Genomic DNA, 22,635 nt, shown 5'->3' on the forward strand with positions numbered 1-22,635 from the left:
TCTTTCTTTCTTTCTTTCTTTCTTTCTTTCTTTCTTTCTTTCTTTCTCTCTTTCTCTTTCTTTCTTTCTTTTTTTCTTCCTTCCTTCCTTCCACCTTCCTTTCTCTCTCTCTCTTTCTTTCTTTCTAAGATTTTATTTAATTATTAGAGAGAGAGAGAGGGCCAGCACAAGCAGGGGCGAAGGGCAGAGGGAAAGGGAGAAGCAGGCTCCCTGCTGAGCAGGGAGCCCAACATGGGACTCGATCATTACCTGAGCTGAAGGCAGACGCTTAACCGATTGAGCCACCCAGGTGCCTTGTGTAGATTGTTTTTTTAATCCTCAGATCAATTTCCTAGTTGTTCAAAATGATTTGATGTTGATCTAGCTGTGTTTGAGGAACGAGGCAACCCCAGGGTCCCACTACTACTCTGCCATCTTCACTCTTTCCTCTTTAAGGTTTTCTATATATAGTATGTTATCTGCAAGTAGTGAAAGTTTTACTTCTTCCTTACCAATTTGGATGCCTTTTATTCCTTGTCTGATTGCTGTGGCTAGGACCTACAGTACTATGGTGAATAAAAGTGGTGAGAGTGGATGTTCTTGTCTTGTTCCTGATCTTAGGGGAAAAGCTCTCAGTTTTTCACCTTTGAATATAATGTTAACTGTGGGTTTTTCATATATGGACTTTATTATGTTGAGGTATGTTCCCTCTACTACTTTTTTGAGAGTTCTTCTCATAAATGGATGTTGTACTTTGTCAAGTGCTTTTTCTGCATCTATTGAAACAATCATATAGTTTTTATTCTTTCTTTTATTGATATGATGTATTGCATCAATAGGTTTGCAAATATTGAACCACCCTTGCATCACAGGAGTAAATCCCACTTGATCATGGTGAATGATTTTCTTTAATGTATTGTTGGATTTGGTTTGCTAATATTTTACTGAGGATTTTTGCATCTGTGTTCATCTGAGATATTGGCCTGTAGTTCTTTTTTGTAGTGTCTTTATCTGGTCTTGGTATCAGGGTAATGCAGTCCTCATAGAATGAATTTGGAAGTTTTCCTTCCTCTACTATTTTTTGGAATGGTTTGAGAAGAATAGGTTTAACTCTTCTTTAAATGTTTGGTAGAATTCACTTGTGAAGCCATCTGGTCCTGGACTTCTGTTTGTTGGGGGTTTTTTGATTACTGATTCAATTTCATTGCTGGTAATTGGTCTGTTCAAATTTTCTATTTCTTCTTGATTCAGTTTTGGAAGGTTATATGTTTCTAGGAAGTATCCATTTCTTCTGTGTTATCCAATTTGTTGGCATATAATTTTTCATAATATTCTCTTATGATTGTATGTCTGTGATGTCATTGTTATTTCTCGTCTTGCATTTCTCATTTTATTTGAGGCCTCTCATTTTTTTTTTTTTTTAATGAGTCTGGCTAAAGTTTTATCAATTTTGTTGATCATTTGATGAGCCAGCTCTTGGTTTTGTTAATCTGTTCTATTCTGTTTTTGTTTCTATTTCATTTATTTCTGTCTAATCTTTATTATTTCCTTACTTCTACTGGTTTTGGATTTTGTTTGTTCTCTTTTTTCTAGCTCCTTTAGGTGTAAGGTTAGGTATTTGAGATTTTTTTTTTTGCTTCTTGAGGTAAGCCTATATTGCTATAAACATCCCTCTTAGAACAGCTCTGGTGCATCCCAAAGATTTTGGACTGTTGTATTTTCATTCCTACCAATTTTTTTTTTAATGGTTTGAGATAAAATTCACATACCATATAATTCATCTGCTTGAAGTGTATAATTTAATGGCTCTTAATATAGTCACAGAATTGTACATCTGTTATCATCAATTTTAGAACATTTTCATTATTCAAAAAAACCTTATATCCTTAGCCTATGTTTCTCCATGTACCCTTAGTTCTAGGTAATCACTAATTTATTTTCTGTCTTTATAGATTTATCTATTTGGACATTTCATATAAATGGAATCATACAATATATGGTCTTTTGTGACTGGCTTCTTTCACTTAGCATTGTGTTTTCAAGATTAATCCATGCTGTAGTATATTTCAGTTCTTCATTTCTTTGTATTGCTGAGTATTAGTCCATTGTATGGATATACCACTTTTTATTTATCTGTTACATCAGTTGATGCACATTTGGATTGTTTCTGCTTTTTGGCTATTATGAATAATGCTGCTATGAATATTTAAAAGTTTTTGTATGGACCCATACTTTCTGTTCTCTTGGGGATATATTTAGCAGAAGAATGCCGAGTCATGTCACAACTCTATGTTTAATCAGTTGAGGAATTGCCAGGGTGTTTCCAAACTTTACATTTACACCACTTTACATTTCTTCCAGCAGTGATAGAAGATTCCAAATTTTCAACATCCTTTTTCCAATACTTACTTTCTCTTTTTGATTATAGATATACTTATGGGTATGAAGTGGTTTCCCATTGTGGTTTTGAATTGTGTTTCCCACTAGTTTTTCTAAAACTAAATGATAAAACTAAAACTAAACTAAAACAATAATGAGATTGAAGCTGGGCAGTTTACTGGCTAACAATTTAAGAAGTCATTTTAATCATAAAAGAGTAGAGATGATTTGGCACATGTGAGTAAGCATTTTAAGCATTTTGCAAGGCTTTACCTTCTCTTTTTGGTTCTTATTTAGCAATTAACAGTTAAAACATTTTATTTTGTACCTAAGTTCAAAAAGGTTTTGCGGTTCCACAAAAATAATCTTCACAAATACCCCAGATATTTTTGTTATAGTTTTTCTTTCCCTTTAAAATACAGTATCCATCCCTTTTGGCTCTTAAACAACATAGTTGAGAATGTCGAAGTGATTATAGACAAACTCAGGTGAACAATCCAAGGACCATCTTCAGACACTGTGTTTACTGATGGGTGCTACCTTTACAAAGTTTCCAGCCTTGTGGGGAAGACAGATACACATATTTATTTACATATGAGGAAGAATGCAGTAGGCATAGCAGTTGGTAGGTATAAACAGAGTATGTTAATACCATAATGGAGAGAAATTAGTTCCAGTTTTAAGCAAAGGCAGTATTTTGAAAATTAGGTAGAATGTTGGCAGGTAGAAAAATAGCAGAAAAGAAGAAAATTCTAGGTTGAAGGAATTACGTGAGCAAAGTCATGGTAGGAGGTAATTATAAGGTGTTTGGTATCAGAAGTAATCTGTATGGCTATAGTGTATGGTATACTGGGACCAGAGGGCTTGTGGGAAATCTAATGGAAGATAGACTGGATGCTTATGATATGTAGAAGAGTTTGGATTTTGTCCTGTAATCATTGGGTTACACTAAAAAGTTTTCTACTAATATACAATACATGATAAAATCTGTGCTTTTCAGAGGTAAGATTTATAGTGATGCTGAGCAACCAATTATGGACAGATGGGAGGCAAAGAATGCTGTCACAATACCAAAGTGAGTTGACTTTTCAACTAAAATTGACTTAAAAGTAGGTTTTTTTGTTTTTGTTTTTTTTAATTTCACGTAACAAGAGATGTGGAAGTTACAGAGTTGGTTAAAAGGCAGCCCAACTATTTCAGGTAGCATTTCTGCATTTCTTTCGGCTTAATCCTTATGGTCACAAGATGGCTGTCTCACTCAGTCATGAAGAGGAAGGAAAAGAGTGTGCTCTCTTACTGTTTTTTTGTTAGGGAAGAAAACTTTCATTAGGCACTCTGAATTTCATTAACTGGGACTGGATCTCATGACTGTGATTTAGCTGCAAGGGAAAGTGGGGAATCTGACATTTTCCACCTTAATATTGGGAGGTGAGTTCTGCCTTTGAAAAGAAGGGATGGGGGCAAGGGTTCTCAGGGGGTTAGCAACCAGCAGTGTCCTCAGATGCTCATATCCTCTAGTTAGCAGTAAAAAGGCAAAGGAAGAGACAGATTTAAGACAGGTTAGAAAAGAAGGAGGGATTAAAGACAACTCTAGGTTTCGGTGGTGAATGAAAAGATGGTGATGCCATTTACCAAAATGTATTTCCCAATTTGAAATTGAATAGGGTCCTTACTCTATTAATAACACTTATTGACCATAAAACTTGATGCCTAGGACCCTTTAACCTCACTTTCTAATCACTAATGGAATGGAACATAGAGGAGGCCGTAGAGGTAGCATGGTAGTTTTTAAGCGCTACTCCTAGGACCAGTGCCAGCTTGCTGCATCAAAATCACCTGGGGTGCTTGTTAAATCAGAATCTCTGGGAATTGATATTTTTAGGTCTGGGATTTGATCATCAGTTTTGTTAACAAGAGCCCCAGGTAATTCTAATACACAGCTAGGTTTGGATATATTTGGTAGGAAAAGTGTGGACTTTGATTTAAGGCAAACCTGAATTTGAATCCCAGCTCTTCACTTATTAACTATGTGAACTTGGGCAAGGCACTTGACTTCTCAGAGCTGAGACCCCTCACCTGTGAAATATGTAACAATAATAATATTATTAACATTACCGAATGATATACCACAATTACTAACCCAGGAAATGAATGGGTGCGCCCTGGCGCTGCCGTGGCCAACTGCTCTGTCCTGGGTAATCTGGGGGGGGGCTGGACAAGTTGAAAGCATAGCCCCTGGCTAGATTTTCCAACACTGTTGCTGGAGAAACTCGGATGAACTTGTCACAAGCCAGTCACTCAAGAAATGAGGATTTGGAAAAGAGAAAGGGAGAAATTTATTTCAGGTGTTGGCAGCCAGGACAGGTGGCAGGCTCAAGCCTTACCAACTGATCTCTCCACCGGCAAGATGGACATCTAGAGTTTTATAGGAGAGGTTGATGGGGGGTATGCCAAGAGAGCAGGCAGAGAGTGTATGATCATGGGTGGGGGGCTCCATATGTGGGCAGCTCATAATTATGGGCAGGGAAGAGGATATGTGGTGTGTGGTCTAGGCATTCCATTGCTATCAGGGCTTTTCTGCTCTGGTGTTTGGAATGTTCCAGTCATTGCAAAATGTCTTGTCAGTGCCTCAAGAAAGTGCAATTGGAAATAAGCACAATGATTTTTAGTTAGAGCATGAGTTAAGCAGTCTTGTCTATTTCTGGTTTTAATTGTTGGGGTCTATAGTTGAGCAAAGGGCTTGCTAACATTAATAGCTACTATATAGAGCTATTGTAAAATATAGGGATATATATGTAATGTGTCTAGCATAATAACTGGCACTTGTAAAGATTCATTAACTCACTATGTTTTTGTGTGTTAGCCTGTAGTAAGTACTACACATTTGAATTAGCAAAGAGACACAGATTTCGATACAGCTACAACAAAAGGCAAATAAAAAGCAGACTATAGTAAATTGCTTCTCTTGGTGCTTGCTTCTCTTAGTATCCATTGTTATCAATAGCTGATTTCCTTTTGGTCCAGCCAAATATCTTCCAGTCTTGAGTATTTGAACCTTTTTTTGTTTTCTTTTTTTGCGTTTTTAAAAAGATTTGTTTACTTATTTATTATTAATGGTCAATTAGCCAACATATAATACATCATTAGTTTTTGATGTAGTGTTCAGCGATTCATTAGTTGTGTATACCACCCAGTGCTCATCACCACATGTGCCCCCCTTAATACCCATCACCCTGTTACCCCATCCCAGCACCCCCCTCCCTTCTGTAACCCTCAGTTTGTTTCCCGGAGTTTTTGTTTTCTTAACTGCATTTTTGGCTGCGTCTGTTCTGTGCAATCTATATAACTTAAAAATCCGTTAATATACCAAAAACCCTAAATCCAATTTCTGTGAAACATGTTATGTAATATTAGTAGAGGCTATTTTTCACAGTGTTCTCATATAAAACCTTAAACTAGACATAGTTCTTGCTCTTATAAAACAAAAAAACAGTATCAATTCAGATGAAAGTAATAAGTGCACATTAAGGATCATTTTGTTATTCTCAAAGTTTATGTAGTTGCCTGGGTTAATGAGAATGTTATTTTAGATGGTTGTCTTGTGTGGGAAATAACTCCTTGCTGAGAATGAATGCGTATTTTTCCAGTTTCAGTGCATAAAGGGGTCTTGGTGGAAGGGAGGGAAGGCACTAACATTGAGAACTTACTCTGCACTAGGAATTTGACTTAATTTGTTTCATTGGGCAGAGGCAGCATGTTGTAGTATTACCTGTGGACTCTGAAGGCTGCCTGAGTTCGTGTCCCAGTTCTGCACTTAAAGCTGCCTGACTTTAGGCAAATTACTAACCTTTCTGGGCCTGGGTTTCTTCATTGAGGATTATTATACACCTACTTCAAAAGGTTGTTGTGAGGATTAAATAAGCTAACATACGTGAAGTCTCTAGAAAGTGCCTGGCCTGTAGTACTACAGCTGTTAGCTGTTCTTTAAATTTACATTGCTCTGTCATTTCACAAAACTCCTGTAAGGTCGGTGTCTTCCTAATCTTTATTTTACAGGTAATAAACTGAAGTTCGATGAGGTTAGCAATATATTTATAATCAGTCACCCATTTATTTAGTGATACAAATCCTAGATTGATTCTTCATGCATTCTACTATGACTTTAATATGTTAGTTATTAAAAAAAATCCTAGAAATAGTCATCACTTTTGAGATTCATATAGTATTATGTATGTTGATTTTCATTTATCAAAAAAATTTTTTGCTCCTTGGCAATAGAATTAATTAACCATTTTTGAATTTTGAGTAGGGTGTTAATATTTTGAAAAAAATCTGTTATTGCAATATCTTTACTTTAAAATATCGCCTCAAGGGGCACCTGGGTGGCTCAGTTGGTTAAGCGTTTGCCTTCTGCTCAGGTCATGTACTCAGGGTCCTGGGATCGAGTCCTGTGTCGGGCTCTCTGCTCAGTGGGGAGTCTGTTGCTCCCTCTCATTCTTCCTCTGTGCTCTCCTTCTCTCTCTCTCAGATAAATAAATAGAATCTTTAAAAATAATACCACATCAAGAGGTAACGAGATATTTAAAAATATATTGTATATTGCAACAGCGATTTAATTCAAAATTAATTTGTAACTTTTATATTATGTCATATACTATATAAATATAATTAAATATATAATATGTATAAATATATAGCATATCTATATAATTTATAACATCATTTTGTAGGTGATGATCATAATGGTACCTTGAGCGTTTTTTTTTGTTTTTTTTTTAAGATTTTATTTATTCATTTGAGACACAGAGATACAGAGAGAGCATGAGCAGGGAGAGAGGCAGAGGGAGAAGCAGGCTCCCCACTGAGCCAGGAGCCCGATGTGGGGCTCGATCCCAGGACCCTGGGATCATGACCTGAGCCGAAGGCAGACGCTTAACCATCTGAACCACCCAGGTGCCCCCCTTGAGCGTTTTTTAATAATTGTTTTCTTCATTCATGATCTGGATTCTATCTGTGATTAAGTAGATTATCTAAACCCTCAAGGTTCACACATTTTACAGAAAATAGAAATAGTTATGTTTGCTAATGATAACCACTAATGCATATTATTAGTATTAACTGATTTGAGACATGTGTGTCTGCCTCTGTGGTATCTTTTATAAGAAGAATTCACAGAGTACTAAGAACTTAACATTAAATATTAAAATGAAAGCTAAGGCAATTAAAAAAATTACATAATAGAGGGGTGGAAGTGTGTTAAACTAGATCCTAAAGCCAATCTTCTACTAGGAATTCTTCCTTAGTTTCTCTTCCCCTTCTTCCACAAGCACACAGACACAACACACCACGCTCACCCAACAGGATAAAATAGAAATGCTGTTTTATAAGATCTTCAGATAGGTAAAAAGCCTAAAACTGCTTTTCTTCTCTATTTTCTGCATGGTTTCAGGAAGCTTTATGCACAACATGCTTTGAGATTCCCAATTAGAAGCAGTAGCAATTTTGTTTTGAATAGTTCTAAAGAATCTATTGGCTGGGTGTTTCCTCCTCAGTACCCTTTGGCCTACCTTTTAAATTTCTTTTGGGAAAATGCAGCTTGCTGCCAGTAATTCATTCTCTCACTTTGTTCATGGAAGTTGCTGAATTCGATTATGAGTTAGAAAGAGAACACTTACCCTAATTTTACATTTGGTATATTCTTGCTTACTTTCATTTCACGTATAACATATTGGTGGCAAAACTGCTGCATATCATTTGAATTTCTGGATCTGATTCTGTCCAATAAGAAGTTATCAAGATCTTTTTCACAGAACAATCCTTTTTTTCTTAATTATTCTCCTGCCTCCTCCCTAACTTGGTTCTTACCAATTCATTTTACTTCTCTCAATTTTTGTTCTCAGTAAATTATTTTCCCCCATCCCATCTCCTTGAGGAATAAGGAGGGCCCTTCATCCTCAGCAGAGCAGTGTTGGAAGGGCCACTGAGAGGAAGTGAGCAGAGGGGCTTCAAAACCAGCTGCTTGGCTCCTATGATTTTGAGTCTGGAGGGTGGATCAAGTGCTCTGTTCACATCCAATTCCTGTGATTGCTGTATTGCTTTTCTTTGGAAGAGCTGCTTTCAGAATTATATTATAAATGCTTTTCCCTGCATTGCAGTTTAGCTAAGAATATTCTAAAGGAATTGATGTTGGTTTTCAGTGCTTTTGCTGCAGTACTTTACCTGATTTGGGAAAGGTTCTTGTTTGATTAGGTTTCTAGGTTTGTAGGCTTGGATTCTGGCAAAAAACTGGTTGGTTGATGTCGCAAATAAGATGACTTATTTTTAGGGGTTAGTGTCTAGAAGTATCTTTTTCTGTATTTCATAAATTACCATGGTGATAATAGGCTAATTTTTCACTGTATTTGAAGACTTTACTAAGGGCATTAATGCTTCCCCCCCCCCCTTGAATTATACAGGCCAAGGATTTAAGGTTTTTCTTTTCTTAATCTTAGTTGTTTTACCCATGATTTACTGTCTCTGTTACTAGATGAAAATGTGGAACTTATGGGAATTGCTTCTTGTTAAAGAATATGTTACTTATCTTGTTCTGGAAAGGGGAAAACACAACAAAAGTCTGGTGCAGCCCTTTTATATTTGAAACTCTGTTGAACCTAATCTTGCTAGTGAGCAGGTTTAAAAGTTGCCCTCTTTTTAATGGTCCCTTTCATACCATGTTCGTGGTGTTTGTTTTCAAGATTTATCTAGTGTACTTTTATCATATATATATATATTTATTTTATAGTAGCCCACCATAGCCATTCTTTGCACTAGATTTTCTTTCTGGAAGTCCTCTTTTTCTGGAGTTGAGATCAATAGAAAAATGAAGATGACATGGATTTTCATTGGGAAAAGTGGTAGTTAGGAATTGGTTGCAAAGATATGACTCTTTCTTTAACACCAGAATATTTTTAGCCTTATACACATTATCTGATTTTAAATCTTGTAAGTTAAAATGTTTGTATAGAAGTAATAGAAGAGGGACTTTCATGAAATCATAGAATGTTAAAGCTTAAGAGGGATCTTAGGGATCATATAGTAACCATCCTGATACTCTGCAGAGGAACAAATGGAGGTTTGTTCATGCATTGGTTAGTTCGTTCATCCATCCATCCATTCACTGAACAAATACTTATTTAATGTTTACTGTTTTAGGTGCTGGGGGATATCCCTACCCTTACGGAGTTTATAGTAAATAGATAATAAACATCATAAGTAAGCTAAAGAGGTAGAAAATGATAAAAGTGATTCTGGGGTTGGGGTTGTGCTTGAGGGTGAAGGTGGATTTAGGGTAGGCTACATTGAAAATATGATACTTGAGCAGAGATTTAAAGGAGGTGAGAGAATGGACTTGTGACTATCTGAGGGAAGAGTATGTCGGGCAAAAGGAACAGCCAGTTTAAGGGCTAATGGGTAGGAGCATGTCTAGCTTTCTATTCAAGGAATAGTAAAAAGGCAATTGGCTCCTGGGTTAAGAAGTGGAGGGAGTAATAGGTGATGAAATTAACAGGATTGGGAGATAGGGGGTGGGGAACTGGCTAGATCATGCAGAGTCTGGTGAATTGTTGTGAGGACTTTGGTTTTTACCTGAGTGAAATGAGGGGAGTTGGAGGCGTAATGAGGGTTTTGAGCACGCATGATCGACTTATGTTTCAACTGAATCATTCTGACGGCACTGTTGATGAGAGATGCCAGGGTAGGGTTGCTAGATTTAGAAAATAAAAATATAGGACACCCACTCAGTTAAATTTGAATTTCACATAAACAATGAATAATTTTTGTATATATATGTCCCATGCAATATGTGACTGACTATTCACCCATATGGCAGAATGTTAACTACTCTTTTATATCTATATCTATCTACCTATCTATATATATATATATACACTTTAAACTCTTCAGTGTTACTGTTGCTTACTATAAATTACCATTACCATGATCCTGCTGGTTCCAAGGCTTGCGCCCTCACAGCAAAATTTTGTCTTACTCTTTCCTATATTATTTATATTACTGTTTTTCACATTGTGGTCATCCTATACCTTAGAGCATTACAAATGCAGTTTGTTGGACCCCAGCCTACACCTACTGAATCAGAATTTCTTGGGGTGGAACACAGTATCTCCATGACTGCCTATTGTTCTAGGTTCTAGGTACAGTAGAACAAACCATACAGAAATCCTTACCCTAATGGAATTAACATTCTACTGGGGAGACACAATAAATAAGACAAATAAGTAAATATACAGTATGTTAAATACTGGTATAGGGGCTAAGAAGAAAGAAAAAGTAGGAAGGGAATGGGAATCGTCCAATCTAATGATGAGGGAATTGCATCTTAGATAGGGTGGCCAGTGAAGGCCTCACTACACAGTGATGTTTGAGTGAAGACTTGAAGGAAGTAATGGAGAAAACCAGGTGGATATCTGGGGGAAGAGGATTCTAGGCTAAGGAACAACTGCAGAAGGCAGGTGCATGCTTGGTGTGTTTAAGACACTGCAAAGGGGCAGTGTCTGTGGAATGGAGTGAAAAGGGGGAGAAGGGTGGAGGATGAGATGAGAGAGATAAAGGGGAATGGCTGGTGATTATTAGCAGTTAGGCGTTACTGTGTGTTGGAGAGAGATTGGATCCTAGGCCCAGCTGTGGCATTATCTCTGGGTCTGTTCATCACTAAAGAGTGAACAGAAGACTAAGATGATCTCTTAAGTTTCTTTCCGCCCTAAAATAGTCTTTAATTTGAAATTATTATTTCTCTATTGTTTCTATTTTTTTCCCCAGCTCTTTTGCAAGTAATTAGTTAATCATTTGGGATTCTTTTATATTTTTCATGAACCTATCTCTGTTTGTGCTCCTTACAGCCAGGTGAACTTTTATCTCTATGTTGCCCTTGTTCCTCTTTCTTTACTGAACTTGAAGATTTAGACAGTCCTTTGGTAAATAGTAGGAAATTGTTTTCTTGTCACCTTGTTTAACCATTAGTTCTTGTCCCAGTCAGATTCTTATTTAATCTTAGCTAATAGAATTAAGAAACATATTTTTCTCTACCAAGAGATTGAAATTCTTCAGCTTGACTTAAAGCGAGGCAGAAAGAGAAGAAAGAGCCTTGACTCAACTCTAAATCCCAAATGCTAGTCCAAGATTAAGTGAAATGTAATGTTCAGGGAATCATGGGATTCTTAACTGGATACTTCTATGGAAAGGATAACCTTTAGGTAGGTCTTAGACTTAAATGAATGTTTGCTTAGAAATAATTGGGTGAGATCCTTCTAAAATTTTTTTTTTTTTTTTTTTGTGGGATCTATTAGCAGATGACATGGATAAAAGGAACATGTCATGAAGTTTTATGATCTTTAATATAAATTCTGTTGAAAGAACAAAGCAATATCAAAACTGTTGTTGGTGCCTTTGAAACCCAACACAAGAAAATAGGACTTGTAGGCTCAAATTGCAGCTTTCATGTAGTAATGAAACAATATAATCACTCTGAGTAAGTCTGCCACCTTTTAGCTTTTACAGGGTAATATGAATTATAAAGAAACAAATTCCCAAATCTAAATAGTATTTTGGGGTTTGATTTTTCTTATTTTATGTCATCTGCTAGATTTTGAGAACTTCAGGAGAGTCAGAGAAAGAGTATAATGTTAGGTACCAACATATTAGGTTACATATATGATGATGTTAAAGATTGGGCAATCATACTTTAAAATAGTAAGTTTATAGTTATTTTTGCTAATAATCATTTTATCTGTTGTGTATTTGGTGAGGCTTTTATAGTGAATGTTCTTTTAAGCCTGGCTGAAATGAAATATAAGAGAAGTCCTAATTGGAGCTTTCTTGACTAAATATAAATATTTCAGGAGGAGTGAGGTAGAAGGGATTCATAAAACTTAGCTAGTTAGACACCCAGCTGCATATATTTATTTATAGCCTTCTATGTTGCTCATTTATGTTCTCACACTATAAAACTGTCTTTGAAAATTAAAATTAAAAGACTATGCACCGGGGCGCCTGGGTGGCTCAGTCGTTAAGCGTCTGCCTTCGGCTCAGGTCATGATCCCGGGGTCCTGGGATCGAGCCCCGCATCGGGCTCCCTGCTCGGCGGGAAGTCTGCTTCTCCCTCTCCCACTCCCACTGCTTGTGTTCCTGCTCTCGCTGTGTCTCTCTCTGTCAGATAAATAAAATCTTTAAAAAAAAAATAAAAATAAAAAAAAAAATAAAAGACTATACACCTATAATAGGAGCCTATTTAAAAATAATGGAGTAAATGAGCTTTATTTGATACCTTTTGAACATTATTGAATTCTAGAGTTGAAAATACTTGTTTAAGCTAATATTTGTAGCTATGGTAATTTTACTGGTCCAGGAGCTATGCCAACTCTAAGTAAAATACGTTCTAATTAGTGTAGGCTTAGTGTTTTTGTTTAATGGACACCAATTTTATTCATGATACTCAAGACATGCTTAGTACCAGTGAAACAGCATGAAAAGTATGCTCTTTATTGTTTTTAAAAACTACCCAATTAAAGATATGGAAGTAAATCTTTAATGAGATAGCTCCTCTGACACTAAAAGAGATGACTATGTCCTACCTGCTCTTGGCAAAACCAAAATTAGATTGTTGGATGATTGAATAACTTGGTCATGAAAAAGTTTATCCTCTAAATTGAAGTTGGCAAACTGTGATCTGTGGATCAAACCCTGACTGTTTTTGTAAATAAAGTTTTATTGGAACACAGCCATGCTCATTCATGGACATATTGTCTGTGCTTTTGTGCTACAGTGGTAGTGTTGGGTAGTTATGGATCATATGATTCACAGTGCCAAAAATAGTACTGTTTGGCCCTTTAGGGAAAAGTGTGCTGACCCCTGCTCTATATCTAAGTTTTTTGCAGTCAGATCATTTTAAAGTTCGGGTGGAGGTTTATGAAGTTAGTATTTTTGTGTTTAATTTCTCATTCTGCTTCATTCTAAGAAACAATGCATTTTAAGATAGAATACTTAAATATTTATGTATATAAATATATAATATATTTAATTATTTAATATATTATTTAATATAATATATAATATATTTATATATATATAATTTTGAGTGCTAGTTTCCAGCTTTCTCATCCACAGGTAAGCATAATACTACCTTGCAGGGTTGCTATGAGGAATCAGTGAGAAATGTAAATAAAATGTTTAGGGTGCTTGGCATCAAGAAGGAATTCAAGCAATGAGGAGGTATAGTTAGGGGAAGTTTAGGTGTTTATTTGGGTAATTTAGGATGGCATGCTTTCTAAAAATTTTCTTTTTTTTTTCTTTCTTAAATTTTCTAAAAATCTCTAAATTCTAATTTGTCCACAGAACTAACTGGCTATAGAGTCCTAGTTTATCTGTGTTCTTAATATAACATTGGTGATTAACTTCCCTCCATCTTTTCTTCCCTCCCTCCTTCCCTGCCTTTGTCTCTCTTGTCTTCTCTTCTTCCTGAACTTCATACCTTCCTCTCTGTTTTCTTTTTGATATATGTAAGCCTTGGTACTAAATTTAGGTCAGTGAGTAGTAACTACTCCTAGGGAGAGTATACAGAGAAACAAACACATAGAAAGAAGATTCTCTCTTATCCTTAGTTCCGTTTTCTAGGAAACAAAGGAACTCTAAAATCTTGTAATCTCCCTCCCTTTATTCGTGTTTTTTTTTTTTTTTTTTAGAGAGAGAGTGAGCGTGAGAGTGGCTGCCCCCTTTATTCTTACGTGATTATGTGTAGCCATCTATGTGTGTGTAAAATCTGTTTTTACCACAGCAAATTTTAGGGCAGATCTTGAGTTTTGTCTTGAACCTTGATGCCAAGGGTTCACCTTTAGACAGGCATGGTTTTCTTCTAAGAGACCGGACAAGTAGATGATAGATAGATTCTCCTTAACATTTTGAAAGAAATTTAAAGATTGAGTGATGAAAAAATTGACCCTGGCAGGGTCACTTAGTTGTTTCCTTGTTTGATGAAAACAAATTTAAAAACTGAGTTATTTTACTTGACTTTATTTTTAGGAGATCACTTTGAAACCTGGGACCTAACCTTTTCAAGTTACTATAAAACCAGTATTAATATAAATAACAAAGCAAAAAAAAATCATAGAATAGTTTTTGTTTTTATTGACATTTATCATTTTGTGGTAGTTTTTAATTTTTGCAGGTATTGTGAGAAAAGATATGGGAAAGCAGTGAAATTCTAGGATGATATTGAGGTAGGCAGCCTGGGTCCAAGGATCCAGAGTGGGGGTTCTCCACAGGATCAGCCAAGAGGGTCTTTGGCTTTGCGCAGGATAGAAATCAAACATGAGCTGGAGAAAGTGAAAGAGTTTATTGAATAGCATGAACGACAGAGAATAGCAGATGGTCTGTCTGGGAAATTTGGAAAGGAAAAGAGAATGAGTCTTATTGTCGCTTGGGGCTAGGGGTTTTAAATTGGAAAGGGATCTAGGGCATGTGTTCCTTTGGGAATCCAGGTAGGGTCTGATCAAAGGCAAGTGTCAGGTGAACAATAGGTGTTATTTCATAAATTACTGAAGGTAGCAGTATTGATGCCAGTGTCAGCCAAGGTTTATTCAAAGCTGATGTCCTGGAACACATTTGGGATTCAGCTCTTCTTAGATGTTATCAGGTATTTGGGGCCTAGGGAACATTAAAGTGGGAACATAGCTTCTTTGGCTTATTCAGAGGCAAATATGGGTCATGAGTAAATGGGGCCTGCCAGAAAAACGGAGCCTTTCTAGAATGGAGTCCCTTTAGCTTCTTTACCTTAATAGTTACAGCATTAGGAGACCCTTAGATAATAGTATTAATAGTGTTAACAATTACCTACATTTCTTAAGGTTTTAGTCTCCCTCATTTGAAAATCTTTTTTTTTTTTTTTAGGATTTATTTACTTATTTATTAGAGAGAGAGAGAAGGAGCAGGGGGAGAGGGAGGGAGAAGCAGACTCCCCACTGAGCAGGGAACCCGACGGGGGCTCAATCCCCAGACGTGGGGCTTGATCCCCGGACCTGAGCCAAAGACAGACACTTAACCAACTAAGCCACCCAGGCACCCCTGAAAATCTTTTTATCCACGGTAAATTTAATTCTGTTTTAGTTTAGTTTAACTAAATTTGTTTGTGGTTTAAAAAGGAGTTCAGAATGGGTCAGAATTTCTCATTGAAAGTTCCAACCTTTTTTTTTTTTATGTTATGTTAATCATACATTACATCATTAGTTTTTGACGTAGTGTTCCATGATTCATTGTTTGCGTATAACACCCAGTGCTCCATGCAGTATGTGCCCTCTTTAATACCCATCAGGAAAGTTCCAACCTTTTTAAAGCTAATACTTAAATGCATTAAACCTAAATTTTATATGTTACTTTTCTATTAAAGGTAAAGTGTTCTTCCTCTTTTCTCATTTATTTTACTGTAAGCTGAGATTTTGGTGGAGGCAGATTTTAATCCCTGGTCCTCTAGGCTCTGTGAGTCACACAGGGACATTGAATGTTTTTCTTAGAACTGCAGTTTTAGTATAAAGTTAGGGACATAAATGTCGAATGTACCTTATTTCATGTATTAATAGGAACCAGACAGCAAGGTTTAAAAAGTAATTTTGTGTCTGGAAATAGGTAGATAACATGGAAGATGGGGGATTATTTAATTTAAAAAAGGTTTTTTTGAGAGGTTAAGAATTTTATCTTGCCCAGGATACAGGGAGAGAGGGAGGAGAATTCTAAGTCTTGGTGAAACATAACTCAAAGACATATAGTTAGTATTAGCATTCTATTTGCTTGTATATGGAAAAACCAGTAACAGATTGATTTAATCTATCAAAGGAAAAATAGGAGCGGGGAGAAGAAAAAAAGACATACTTGGGAATAGTGAAGTTTGTTTCCCTTTACTTGCCTATGTTGCTGATGAACTGGCAACTAGTAAAGAGGACAATCAGGATATTCTGCCCTTGGTAGGTAGATGGGTCATCAATGAAAAACAGTTTTAGTTGTTTATGACTTCTCCAGAAGACGTTGGGTGTTTAACTGTGACTTCCATGTAAGAGGTTGTCCCTATATTATGTCTGCCACCGTCCTCATTAGCATTTTCATGCCAGATCTGTGTCAGAATTTCTCACTTACTTTATTACAGTCTTATTCCCATGATTTTTTCTTTCATTTTGTATTCTTAGGTGTGTTAGATGGGCTTTCCAAAGGTTGATGCTCCATCTTCCTGTGGTTTTGTAGGCCATTGTAAGTCATTATTTTAACATTGTGTGTAATTTGTTATTCTTCAGATCAAAAAGTCTTAGTCTATTTGAGACTATATGGGAGATCTGAACCGCAAGGTGTAAAGCATTTGCAGGGGGTTTCTCTCCTCAGTTATTTAGAAGAAATTAGTAAGCCAACAAAAAGTATTTATCTAAGTAGTTTATGATCTTTTACCTTACTTTTGCTTGAGAGTTTAGGTTAGGATTTTGGAATATTTTGCGAATTGTCTTTATTTTATAGTTAGATTTACTATTGCTATGTGTGTTATCTTTGACAAAGAGTGGAAATAATCTTAAAGTAAATTCTGTTTCCTTACAGTCAAAGGCTGTTGGCTTGCTAGATGTGGATGTGTATGGCCCTTCAATTCCGAAGATGATGAATCTGAAAGGAAATCCAGAATTATCACAGAGTAAGTAGAGATAGACAGTATGATAATGTACCATGTGTACCTTCTACTCAGTGTAGTATAGTAATTCTGAAATCAGATATGGAGCCAGACTGGGTTTGAATCCTAGCTCTGTCATTGACTGTGTGGCTTTGGGTGAATTGTTTAACCTCTTTGTACCTCACCTCTGCCCCATATGTAAAATAAGGTTAACAGTTGCTGTGAGAAATCACTCAATTAGAAATTGCCGTTAAGTGTAATGCATTTGACATAGTGCCCGGCACATAGTCAGTGATCATTATCTCTTTACATTATATGTGTGGATGTATGGAAGTATTTGAATAGAAAGTATATATTTGTGTTAGAAGACATGAAAATTATTTTTTTCTAATCAGATTTTTGTCATATTTGTCTTAAGGTATTAAAAAAAAAACCTCCCAAAACATTAGTTCTTTTGCCAGCCTTCACTGCTGTCAATAGGACAGTAATTTTTTGAGTAAATCTTTAATATTTACCATGCTTGTTATTACACTTTCTTGCAAAGCTATCAAATATAAAGCATTAAGAACAAGGAAATGCTGTCATCAGAAGACGAAAGTATTGGAAAGGGGTGCCTGGCTGGCTCAGTTGGTAGAACATCAAGCCCCATGTTGGGCTGTGGAGAGTACTTAAAGAAAAAAAATAAATAAATAAAAATAGAAATATTGGGAAAACTTGTAATTTCTTGAAAAATGGTTTTAAGTGAATGAAATTAATTTATTAAAATTTATTTCAAATTATAGGGTTGCCTGGGTGGCTCAGTTGGTTAAGTGCCGACTTTTGATTTAGGCTCAGGTCATGATCTCAGAGTCCTGGGATGGAGCCCTGTGTTCGCTGTGTACTCAGTGGGGAGTTGACCTGAAGATTCTCTCTCCCTCTGCCCCTCCCCCGTCTGTGCTCCTGCACGCGCTCTCAAATAAATAAATCTTTAAAGAAAATTGTATTTCAAATTATAATTAGAGTATATAATTGAAGAATTTCTTTTCATTTCTTGTCGTGCTTTTTCTTTTCCATAGATCTAGAACAAAATGACTATTGTAGGGTTTTTGTTGGAATATCTATGTAAATAATAGAAGTATTTTTTTGTTGTCATTAAATGTTAGTTAATTAGGCATTGTCTGCTATTTAGTGTGCTTTTGTGCTTTAGTTGTTGGGGTCAATTACAATGTTAAGTTCTGAAGAATTGTAGGAAATTTGAAGATGTAGTGATGATAAAATTGACTCTAGCAGTCTTATATTTTAAGCACCCACTTAGTTTTCTTGTTTGATGAAAATACAAACTTAAAAAACTAAGTTATTCTAGCTTCTTTGTTCTTTGTCCTTTCAAGTGGAATGCATACTTAGTTTGCAAATGTGTGACATACGCCAAGATGTCAAACTTTCACAAAGAAGGAGTAATGAATTTGCGTACTTTAAATGATAGACTTATTATGTCTGTCTCTTGATTAAAGTAATGTGAAAAGTGGTGCATGCAGCACATGAGTGATGGCAAAATGGAGCCCTTGGTGTCAGTTTTTTCTTAAGTAGTCTGTTCAGTCTATGCCAACATAAATACTTGAAGTGAACTTTAATTTCTTTCTTCTTGTTGTACTGAAGCTGTAATCTTAAATTTGATGTTTGCAAATTGGCTGCCATTAAATAGGCTTTCTGGTAAAGATGAGATACTGGAAATCTTGGAAAGCCTTAAAAGAATACTTCTTTTGTGTTGACAAGCTGATCTTAAGTCACCCAAGAAATAAACTGAACAATTAAGGCAATCACCTAAAAGAATGTGGATTCTTAAAGGCCCAACTTATAAATTATTTTTTGATCTTAGATAAACCTGCCACTATTATACTAATTGGCTTCATTTTGACATTTCTGTATTTTAACATGTTAATTTATCCTGTTGTACTCTCTATTACAGAAAACAATGCAATATGAAATTATCTAATTAACAATAAAGAAAAACTGTGAAAGATTTGTTTTCAGCAGACCGTAAATCTTTGTGTTTATGATTAGTACCTGTCTCAAGACAAATGGGTGTTGTTCTATGTCTTTTTCACTTTTTGAATTATATCAGAGAGCTATCCTTAAGATGTGTAGACTAGTAGTATGGTACATTTGTAATGTGGCCATATTTTTTGGGCTCTTTGTACTTCACATTTCTCTTTTCCAGTCTAATTCCAGGTTAAAAAAGAAAACAAACACAACTTTTTTTCTTATTTCCTAATCTTCTGATCATTCCCAGTGTTTTTCAGAATTATTGGCACATTTTCAGTATCTTCTCTCAGATGAAAAAAATTAAAAGAACTTGCTATTGTTAGGTAGTGGGTGGATTAACTTGCAATTCTATCTTTAATACTCTATGTGCCTTGCAAATTTTTGCTTTTTAAAATAGACTTCATTATTGCTGATTCATAGTTACTTTAATAATTTACTGGGTACTTTAGAAACCTTTTAGGGGTACTTTAACAAAACATGTTCCGTTTCTTTTTTTTTCTTTTCCTTTTTTTACGTGAGAACAGAGCTTTATTTTTATTTTTGATTAAGATATAATTCACATACCATAAATGTCACCATTTCTTTTTTCCTTTTCTTTTTTCTTTTCTTTTTCTTTCTTCCTTCCTTCCTTCCTTTCTTCCTTCCTTTCTCTCTTTCTTTCTTTCTTTTCTTTCTTTCTTTCTTTGAGGTTAACAGAAAGTAAAGCATTTAGGAAGGTAGTTTGGTGAAAGCAGGATGTAAAATGAGTTTTGAAGGTGGAAGATGAGGTTGCCTGTGTGGCTCAGTTGGTTAGGCATCTGCCTTCGGTTCGGGTCGTGATCCCAGGGCCCTGGGATTGAACTCCATGGCAGGCTTCCTGCTCAGTGGGGAGTCTCTTTCTCCCTCTCCCTTGTGCTCTCTCTCTCTCCTCTCTCAAATAAATAAATAAAATCTTTAAAAAAGCCAAAATAAAATAAGATAAAATATTGAAGCTGGAGATGTGGGAAATATTCAAATGTGAGTTGGAGACTCTACAGGAAAAGTCAAAAAGCCATAAAAAATAACACTATACTAAGAGGCATGAAAAGTTTTCATAGTCTAGATTTGGTGAGGCCAACTTAGGAAGAAATTAGACATGTTACAGAAAAAAAAAAAGTCATCCTTTTCATTTTCCTTCTCTACTCTAGATTTTGTGTCTGTGGTGTACATACAGGGTAATGGATTGAAATGAGATTTTGTTGTCAAAATTGGATAGATTTTGTACACCCATGTTCATAGTAGCATTATCACTGTTATTATTACGAATTCACTATTTATTACTCCATTATGTGGAAGCTATCCACCATCTATCAGCAGATGAATAGATAAGCAAAATGTGGTATACACATACAATGGAATGTTATTCACTCTTAAAAAGGAAGGCAGGAGCTTCCTGGTTGGTGAACACATGATTTGGGGAGAGTGGTGCGCTTGGAGAGGGCATGGAAGCTCTCTGTTCTTCCTCAGATCTTGTCCTATGCATCTCCTCCACCTGGCTGGTTCTATGTTATATCCTTTTAATTTAATTTAATTTAATTTAAAATTATTTAAATTTTATTTAAAATTTATTTAAAATTAAATAATATCTTCCTTTCCTTCCTCATCTCTTCCTTTCCCTGCCCCACAACACTGAGAGCTAACCAATAATCTGAGTTACACTCTTTTAAATAAACTGGTAATATAGTTCCAGGGATTAGGATGTGGACATCTTTGGAGTACTGTCATTCTTCATACCATACCACCATTCTATCCCCCTGTCTCCCTCTACTTGGGGTTTTTACCACTGTGAACAAGACTGCTCTGAACATTCTGGACATTGTCTTTCATTGCACATCAGTAAGAATTTCCTTTCACTATGAACCTAGGAGTGTAATATCCAGGTCATGAGTTTGTGAATGTTTATATTACTTTCCAAAATGTTGGCATTAACTTATGCTCTGTTCATTGTATATAAGAGACACCATCGATCCATATCCTCTTTAAATAGGACATAAAGTGGTATTTCATTATGGTAAAAAAAATAAGGAAAGTCTTACATATCTTGCAACATGGATGAACCATGAAGACATTATGCTAAGTGAAATAAGCCAGTCACAAAAAGACATGCTGTATGAGTCTGCTTAGATGAGGTGCTTAGGGTAGTCAGAATCATAGAGACAGAAAATGGAATGGTGGTTCCTAGGACCTGGAGAGGAGGGAAGAATGGGGAGATATTGTTTAATAGGTTTCAGTTTTACAAGATGAAAAAGGTTATGGAGATGGATGGTCATGATGGTAGGACAGCATTATGAATCTATTTAATACCACTGAACTGCAGGCTTAAAAATGGTTAAGATGGTAAATATTGTTATATATATTTTACTATAATGAAAGAAATTGAAAAAAATTAAATAGATTTGCTCTGGCAGTATTACCACAGAACAGGGTTTCTTCAGTGTCTATGGTATTGACCCAGTGATTCCATTTGTTTTTTTTTTTTTTTTTTAATGATTTTATTTATTTATTTGACAGAGACACAGCGAGAGAGGGAAGACAAGCAGGGGGAGTGTGAGAGGGAGAAGCAGGCTTCCCGCCGAGCAGGGAGCCCGATGGCGGGGCTCGATCCCAGGACCCTGGAACCATGACCTGAGCTGAACGCAGACGCTTAATGACTGAGCCACCCTGGCACCCCTCCAGTTGTTTTTTAAAAGAGCAATCACTACTGGAGGAAAATGGAATAGTGAGGTTTAACTGGGAGACTTAATAATTTATTTATTTTATTTTATTTTTTTTTTAGGATTTTATTTATTTGACAGAGAGAGAGAGAGCGAGAGCAGGAACACAAGCAGGGGGAGTGGGAGAGGGAGAAGCAGGCTTCCCGCCGAGCAGGGAGCCCGATATGGGACTCGATCCCGGGACCCCGGGATCATGACCTGAGCCGAAGGCAGACACTTAACGACTGAGCCACCCAGGTGCCCGAGACTTAATAATTTAGTTATAAACCTTCTCTACTTTTCAGTCTGGAAACTTTACTAGCCTACCAGTTATTAGAAATTGTAGCCTAAAATTTTATTTGCATCTCATGAAAAGTGAGAGAACTTATTACATTTAAAATCCTTAATGTTCTTATTACCAGTATTACCATTTGTAACATTACCAATATTGTAAAGCACTGTATGATCTGATCCCCACCTTCTGTCTACTTCTGCATTCCCAATTCCAACAAGCTTGCTTTGTTATTCAGTGAACAGTGAATTTTATTTTCCACCACCATAAATGTCACCATTTGTAACACGTGAATGTTTACATTACTTTCTAAAATGTTTGGCAGTGTTTACTTGTAAGGGGTGGAGTCCTGTGGAGCCTGAATTTGAGCCGTGATGGAAAGGACAGTGTTTAGAATCCCAGCTTTGGGACTTAAACAACCTGGAAAAAGAGAAGGAACTAATAGGTCAGTGTATACCATCATTCTTTTCTCTAACCATCTTCATTGCCAAGCTAAAACAGTGCATGAACACTAAAACAAAGATCTTACTTGATACTCTTTTTCTGGAGATGGTATCATAATAGGT

At 36.0% G+C, this 22,635-nt stretch overlaps 1 protein-coding gene across 6 annotated transcripts in view; it reads left to right on the forward strand.

Moving 5' to 3' along the window:
- The window catches only part of NUBPL (nucleotide binding protein like), a 275,956-nt gene that overhangs the window by 34,091 nt on the left and 219,230 nt on the right, over window positions 1-22,635 (forward strand). For all 6 annotated transcript variants that reach the window (XM_032404898.1, XM_032404897.1, XM_032404902.1 and 3 more), the window contains exon 4: window positions 16,978-17,068. In XM_032404898.1, the coding sequence (XP_032260789.1) occupies window positions 16,978-17,068 (91 nt within the window). The remainder of the gene's footprint in view (window positions 1-16,977; window positions 17,069-22,635) is intronic.

The sequence above is a fragment of the Phoca vitulina genome, unplaced genomic scaffold, assembly GCF_004348235.1.
Source record: "Phoca vitulina isolate PV1807 unplaced genomic scaffold, GSC_HSeal_1.0 scaffold7, whole genome shotgun sequence".
In the NCBI taxonomy this organism is placed as follows: domain Eukaryota; kingdom Metazoa; phylum Chordata; class Mammalia; order Carnivora; family Phocidae; genus Phoca; species Phoca vitulina.